This window comes from Mycetomoellerius zeteki, unplaced genomic scaffold (assembly GCF_001594055.1).
Source record: "Mycetomoellerius zeteki isolate Tzet28-1 unplaced genomic scaffold, Tzet1.0 scaffold228, whole genome shotgun sequence".
Taxonomy (NCBI): domain Eukaryota; kingdom Metazoa; phylum Arthropoda; class Insecta; order Hymenoptera; family Formicidae; genus Mycetomoellerius; species Mycetomoellerius zeteki.
Window position 1 is genome coordinate 1459922 of NW_017257203.1, and position 8177 is coordinate 1468098.

At 30.3% G+C, this 8177-nt stretch overlaps 1 protein-coding gene across 2 annotated transcripts in view; it reads left to right on the forward strand.

Moving 5' to 3' along the window:
- Window positions 1–5391, forward strand: part of LOC108723302 (FERM, RhoGEF and pleckstrin domain-containing protein 1) — a 35996-nt gene extending 30605 nt beyond the window's left edge. The window contains exons 12-21 of one of the 2 annotated variants that reach the window (XM_018448942.1): window positions 2306–2508; window positions 2601–2690; window positions 2825–3200; window positions 3280–3389; window positions 3596–3736; window positions 3812–3966; window positions 4312–4436; window positions 4563–4723; window positions 4839–5098; window positions 5199–5391. In XM_018448942.1, the coding sequence (XP_018304444.1) occupies window positions 2306–2508; window positions 2601–2690; window positions 2825–3200; window positions 3280–3389; window positions 3596–3736; window positions 3812–3966; window positions 4312–4436; window positions 4563–4723; window positions 4839–5098; window positions 5199–5274 (1697 nt within the window). In that variant the 3' untranslated portion in view covers window positions 5275–5391. Of the gene's footprint in view, window positions 1–2305; window positions 2509–2600; window positions 2691–2824; window positions 3201–3279; window positions 3390–3595; window positions 3737–3811; window positions 3967–4311; window positions 4437–4562; window positions 4724–4838; window positions 5099–5198 lie in introns of those variants that run through there. The other variant, XM_018448945.1, reaches the window with a different exon arrangement.
- Window positions 5392–8177: the final 2786 nt, after the last annotated feature.

An 8177-nucleotide genomic window follows, 5' to 3' on the forward strand; every position in this document is an offset into this window, starting at 1 on the left:
GTATTCCAAGCGTAGGGAATCTATTGTACATTGATTATTGATACATTAATTATGATAACAATAAATTATATACAAAGTCACATGTCGGATCTGCATTAGTAATTTCACTTTGATTGCTGGACGAATATCTTCGTTTTCTCTCCTTTTTTTTCGTTAAAAAGTATTCGTTTCCTCCTCCCGCCTACGTTTTTCGTTATCCACGTGCGATCAGATTGACATTTTAATTTCGGGTCCGACAGAGATTCACAGCATTGCTGTTCTTCCTCGTTTTATCTATTGTTTTTTTACCGAATTGAATATTGAATTTCTTCGTTTTCTTCTCCTTCCCCGTATGCGATGTCCTCTTATTTTTTTTTTTTCGTTCTTCTCTTTCGTATCTCTTTATCGCAATGCCGGATTCGTCGTTCGACACGGATAACACTACGTGTGAGTAATCCCCTTTACAATGCTTAATTGTCTTAATTGTGGATATTACAGTTTCTTTCTCTTCGTCATTATTTCACGATCCACTGAAATAGCACGAATTCCTGTTTAGTCTCGGCTTTTTGTCACATTTGCATAATCCATAAACGGATCTATATGTCTATACTCTTCATTTGAACTCTGCAGTTTTGAAAGTTATTTAGAAAAAAATAATTCAGTAAGTGTACGTTCTTAACAATAAAAAACGATTTTTCAAGACGAATGCATGATAAAGAATAAGTCACGTGTTTCAGGATCAAGGCTGAAAGTATCAAAATATCCTTGAAGTCACACAATGTCATACACGTTGTATAAGCCTAGAAGTAATACGGCTATTAATTATCGCGTTCTAAGGCCAGAGAAATATATTTTCAAGGCTTCAGAGATTCATGCAAATGCGTTACAAGTCCGCACTCGTATTTGAATGATCATTACGTCATTACAACCGAAGCAAAGTATAGGCGGAGTAGCTTATTCCTAGTTGTATCGCATATTACGTATCTTTTTCTGTTGTTTTCACTACATTTTATCTTCCTCTCAGAGGAAGTCGAGTTCGATCGGAGATTTTCTTGCTGTTGAGCAATTTCCGTTCGCCCATTGTGAATATCGTGCGATCTCGACATGCTTATTTCCGCATGCGTTTTGCATCAGTGGAATGATGTAGAATATTGTTATATTATGAATTCTTAGTATTAACTTCAGCCGGCTTCTAATCGTTTTATTAGCTTGCTTGTGATTTGAAGCACGATACTTTATAGACGTGCTTGGGCATGAATTTTCATAGGAATGAAACCGCATATACGCTGGCTTTGATGTCTCATTTGTTTACTAAAATAACTTACTCGACATTATCTGCACTCTTCACTCGCATCATTACCTTTGTACCATGATTTGCGCAAAGAGGATCGATCTTTTTTTTTATTCTCGAATTAGAAATACTGCACGCATCTCACTGAGATTTTCGAAGTTATTCGCAGAACATTATTTGTCTTTATTTAAATACATTTTAATATTTATAACTCATCCGCCTTATAATACCGCTAAATAGTTATTGATAATAAGATAAGAAAGAAAGCCTCTTAGAACTGAGGCTACGATAGAGATGTTGAAAATTTACTCTTTCGCTGGATTAAAAGTAGAGATTAATTCTTACTTATAAAATTCTTGATGTCTATTAATACATCGAGAGTAACTGTTCGTACACATAAATTAGTATAAATGTTATATACACTTGTTATAGATACGCCACCGATTCATCGATTAATTTTCCCAAACTTTATGTTGCATTTGAATCAGCCATCAATATTTATTTACAATTCTGCAAAAATCACAATAAAAAAAAGAACAGATATAGATAGTGCACTGTAGCATGCGTGCCTATACATATATACCATATATATATGTTCTTCTGTAACGGTGTTTATTATAATGATCGCACCATTTTTTTGAGATATTTGCGACAGTTAAAAAGAAAAGGTTGCAATGAACACCTTATACATATACAGTTCCAGAACTGACCGATAGTACAGCCGTGAAGGGAATAATTGCACATAAAAAATAAATAAAAAAATAAATAGTAAAACTTTTATACGAGGCTTTGTTTGCAGAAAAATAGCTTCGTATAAAAAAAAGTTTATTCTACATTTTCAATTTATTTTTTCATGTAGAATCACTCCCTTCCCACTTACCATCAGTTTTGGGATCCCTTGTGTATTAAATCTTTATTACTTATTCCCTCAGATGTTTCATCGACACTTATTTTATCTCTTTTTTTTAATTCCCGTGTTATTTAATTTTTGTTTCTTTCGGTTTCTTTTTGTATCTAATTGATATTTATTTACAGATGTTCAAGCTGAAAAACAGGAGATATCTAATCAACGGGAGAACAATAATTCTGTATACGCCACTGAGAAATCGCCGGATAAACGAACAACGAATGGCGGAGTCGAGATGAACAATGCGAGCGTCGTAAATTCACCGGATCTCAGCCCGATAAAAAATATACGAAACGGGGAAGCAGAAGAGGCAGAAGTTAGAAAAACCAAGGTAGATCTATTGAGAATCGGTTATTGCTATATTGTTTCAACGATAACTCTTTGGGGAACAGTAACCAAGACTTATTATTTTCCTATCCGCAGAGATGGCCAACCGATAAAGCTTATTACATAGCTAAGGAGCTCCTCATGACAGAACGAACTTACAAGAAAGATCTGGATGTTGTTAATGTGGTAAGTGAAATTGCACTCTGTTTCAGAGAAACACATCAGTTGAAATAAATTCAGTTTAGAAGAGTCTGTCCTATATCCAGAGAAACAGAAAGAAGACTCACAAATTTTAAGTTGTGATTTATATTTATGTGCAGTGGTTCCGCGAGGAAGTTTCTAGAGAAGCAGCATTAGAAGGGGAGACGATAGTGTCTCTAATCGAGCTACTCGCCGACGTACATGGACCCTGTCTTCAAGAAATGGAAGCACGGCTGGCACGCTGGGAGAGCAACGCTCGTCACAATATCGGTGACTTTTTGTACAATACGCTTCTAAATATTCTGCCTCTCTACGATCAATATCTGGAAAATCTCATCCCGGTATTGGAGAAAATGGAATACTCCATGCGAACGTCGCGACGTTTCGACCAACTCTGTCGTGATTTCGAATCGCAGAAGCATTGCTATCTGCCATTAACTTCATTCCTTTTGAAACCTCTACAACGATTATTGCATTATAACAGTATTATTGACAGTGAGTAATCCGAAATCAGAATATAGATTTGCACACGTACACTGATAATTCTTAATTTCTCAAAGTGATGTTTTTTTAGGATTATTAGATCATTATCCAAAAGATCACACCGATTTCGAGGATTGTTTAGCAGCGAGAGATAGACTTGGCGAAACATTGCTCGAGGGACTCACGATTATAAATCAAGCGGTGAGAAAATTAGGGCAATTAGAATTGATTGATACTTAATAAATAGAAGAATTTAATAAATAAAATGAACGAAACGGATCTGAATTATGAGAGTACTAATTATTTTTCCACTAATTCACAGTAAAATCAGTTATGTTATATCAATTTGTTTAATCGATTATAATTTTATTATTTTTAATTTTTATTTTTATTGTATACCGTTGTAGGAAAATCTGGTGCAGTTGTGTGAAATGCAAAGAGACATTACTGGTTTTGATAATCTAGTACAAGAAGGACGAAGGTTTATCAGGCAAGGATGCCTACAGAAGTACAGCCGTAAAGGTTTTCAACAACGTATGTTCTTCTTGGTAAGTATCCTACGTATTTCTTATTGAGTGTGAATCTGATAAATCCAATAACAGATTAATATCGTGTATTTTTAGTTCTCAGACGTATTACTGTATACATTCCGTACCCAACAACCAACGCAATGTTTCCGTGTACATGGCCAACTACCATTGAAAGGAATGAAGATTCAAGATGCAGATAACAAGACTGGAACGGATTTTGCTTTTATTATCGATGGACAAGGAAATCAGTAAATATCAAACACTTCGAATTACATTGTACAATTGAAGAGATAGTAATAAAGTATAAAAATATACTACAAGATACTAGTCATTGAAAGGCCGTATCGTTATTGAGAAGTCAACTAGCTAAACTGATTTTATTGAAGCACGCGTGCTATTAATGATCATCAATATGATTGTGACTTCAACTCGAAAGAATATGAACTAGTCGTGTTAAAGATATTTTAAGAGACAGAAATTAAATTGAAATAAAATATTTTCAATATTATACTATTAAAATTAAAAACAAAAGTAAAAGAATTAATAACAAAAGTAAAAGAAGATATAAAATTTAAATAATTTTATTTTTGCAGATCATTAACAGTTGCAGCAAGCAACGAAGAAGAAAAAGAGAGATGGATAGAAGATTTAAACATGGCTATAGTACAGATCGATGCATCGGATGCGAAAATGCCGTATTTAAGTTTAAAATCTTGTAGTAAGTAAAACTGTGTTAAATTAAACAATATAAACTTAAAATGTCTGTATTGAGTGAAAGAATATTTCATCGTAGCTTTCTTTTTTAATGAAAGAAGATCTTCTAAGATTTTTTTTAATGCAAAAGTTCTAGGTTCAGCCGATGAAGTGGGAGATGGTGTAGGATTAGAAGTAGATCGAACTAGTTGCGGAGGTGCGAAGGCCTCACAACGTAGCAATACTACAGTTCACGTTTGTTGGCATCGTAATACAAGTATTAGTTACAGTGATCAACTACGAGCGTTTCAAGTATGTTAAAGTTTCGAGTAATATTTGTTTCTCACTGATACCTTATCAATCATTATACGACTTACTTGGATATTTTACATAAAAACTGACATATTCATTACATGCATTGTTTCAGAACCAGCTTAGTGGATTTCTTCTACGGAAATTCAAGAATAGCAATGGTTGGCAAAAGCTTTGGGTTGTATTTACTAACTTCTGTTTATTCTTCTACAAATCTCATCAAGACGACTTCCCATTAGCTTGTTTGCCATTATTAGGATATGCTGTTTCTACACCATCAGAAAAAGATGGGATCAACAAGGACTTTGTATTTAAGTTACAATTCAAAAACCATGTATATTTCTTTCGAGCGGAAAGCGATTATACTTTTGGGAGGTGAATATACAGGATATTTTTATAATATTATAAAAAGCTAATATAATTGTAAAAAGCTAAAATTTAAAAGAAAAATACAATAATAACTTTATGTTTTCAGATGGATTGAAGTCATTCGAAGTGCAACTCAACAAAGTCATATGCCCACTAGTATGAATGGAAAAGAAGAGTATTAGAACTAAATCTACATGGATATATAATTACCGAAATAATTATTAAGATTAGAAAAGATTATAGATTATAGATTAGTTAAGATTATAGAATCCTGTTATAGAAGTATAGTTTCAAAATGATATACAACAAAAAAGTCTAAATTTTTGGCCTTATATACAAAATCAAAAGAGAGTCATAATTGGTGATATTTTAGATATTACATATAATATAAATTTTGATTGAGTATACAGTTTTCTGGAAGAACAACTTATCTTTAATTACATATTTTTTATTCTTAAGCTATTATTCTATTATTTTGCTAATAATATATTGCAAGCATTTACTTAAAACTAAAATATTTAATCATAATTTTGAAGTACTGTATTTTTTGACTTAAGTCATTCTTCCAAAGAACTCCACAATTTTGAAGACAATTAAAAATTGTTATGCCAATATATAAAAATATAATGACAATGATAGTATAGAAAATTATTTAGATTTTAAAAAATATAGAAAGATTTTTTGTATAAGTCACAAGACTTTTTGATACGTGATTTATACTTTTAATATAAAACTTTAAAATGGCATTTTATATATATATAATGCATATATACATAAGTAATAAGAATCTCAATATTATGTCACAAATTTATAAAGAATGTTATTCATAGAAAGAGAAAGAGATAGAATTATATATATATATAAATATGTAAATATAAAATTTGCACATATATCAAATGTATATTCGCGTTTATAGGAGTTTTTTAATAAAGCTTTTTTTATTTGTTCTTTATTGAGCAATAGTCGCGCGAACAAGTTACAATTAAATAGCACAGTAATATAATATTAAGTAATATATTTTTGAACATTTTCTCTTAAAGACAAAAGTTTTTGTCATATTAATTTACTCATTATATATAATTGATTGCTACTGCGCGATTATTATCCAATAAAAAACGGGTATAACGTTAAATCTAAGATATATTTACATTAATAGTGCGTTTTGAAAACGCATTCTGTTGTAATATGAGCGAAACTTAATGACAGTTACAAGAAATTATACATATTAGTATTAATATCGGACCAATTTTATAATCAAATCTATTTATAATGATTATCATTTTCAAATAAGACAATAATTTTGTTAACGTTTTTCTCTCTTATACTATCTAATTCATATTAACAAAATGAGTAGAATGGATAAATGTTTATGTTATGAATTGTAGCTCTAAGGAAATGCTTATGATTTTATAAGTTTTAGTAAATGGTGCCATTGCGCTTTTTAGAATCAATCTATGATATAGCTTTTGCACAAAGAGACTGCAAGAAATTTTTTTATAAGATGGCAATATATGTGCTATATAATTTATTTTTACTATCTCTTTGTGTTGCGCAGCTATTTAATTGACAAAATAATCCTTAAGATAATCTATCTAAATAATGAATCAAAGAGAGATGAATAATCATTAAGTTAATCGTTAAGCTTGCTTGATGTATTTAGACTATACAGAAATCTTTAAAAAATATGAGAATGTATTGATTTATTGAATTACGCTTTATTAGTCAGAAAACTTTTAATTTTGACATTTAAAAATATATCTTTCGGATTTGTTTGAGAAGGTTGTTTGTTGTATGATTTAAATTATAGTTTAATATATAACGGCAAAACAAAACAAAAAAAGAGAAAAAGAAAGAGAAAACGGGAAAGAATATACTACCCGGTTGAAAATCTGTGAGTGAAAGTTTAACCAACGCTTTATGAAGACATATCTATGTAGAAATTTACTTAAAATAAATTACCAATAGGTCCCTAGTACCTTTGTCTCGTTAAACATTAATGTACAATGCTTTCTGAGTGTTCAACAATCTAACAGATACGGTACATATTCGTAAATAAAATAAAAACAAACTCAAATATTAGTATATTAAAGCGTAGATATTTGCCTCATTTTAATCGCAAAGGATGCAATTCCAGAAGGACAGTTTTATATCTACAATGATGAGAAATTATGATAGTATAACATTTAAGTACAACAATGAGGTCGAAAATAGGAAAGACTAGAATACATTCTAATCAAATTAAAGTGCATTAGACAATTTACATAAATACGTAAGTTATAGTATACTAGTGTTTACCAAAACAAATGTATCCTTTATGTAGCAGGTATCCTCAAAGTAACTTTCCAATCTTGATAAATTACTTTTTGGCTAAAACTGTTGATCTCGATATCGAAATAACTTATAACTCTATTTCAGCTATTCACCCGCATCGTATATATTTCGAATACACATCTTTAAATTATTTCTTGCAACTAAGATAAACAAGCGAATATAACAAGTGAATGTCATAATTATGTACTATAATTATCATGTATTGCTGCAATAAACATATATCAATGCGATTACTCTCACATTTTTTTCTAGTTGATAATGATTGTTATTTTCTAGGAGATATTCGAAAGAGATAGAGGTTACGAAACAAATTGGCAAGTGTTTTATTATATGATTCTTATGGTTCTCATGGAATATACATGTACAATAAAGATGAAAGATGTGTCTGAAAAGTTCTCAGAAAAAAAATTCTAAAAAATCAATGAATGTAAATATCAACTTTTATTCATATAATGTCATTCTATTATAGTATTAAATAATATGTTTCATATATAATATATGTATATTTAAGTCATATATAATATATCATATATAATATAATTATACATATATAATGTTTTACATATGTATAATTAATTATAGAGGAATTAAAGTCACCGATACTGACATAGGTCTCCTAACATCCCCTTATTTCTTAAAAACTAACCTTTGTCATTTTAAATATTTATAGTTTCGTAAATTAGTTTTCTTTACAGAATAGGATATATCTTTATTTATAGAATAGGAATGTTGGCATTATTGCCTACTATGTCAG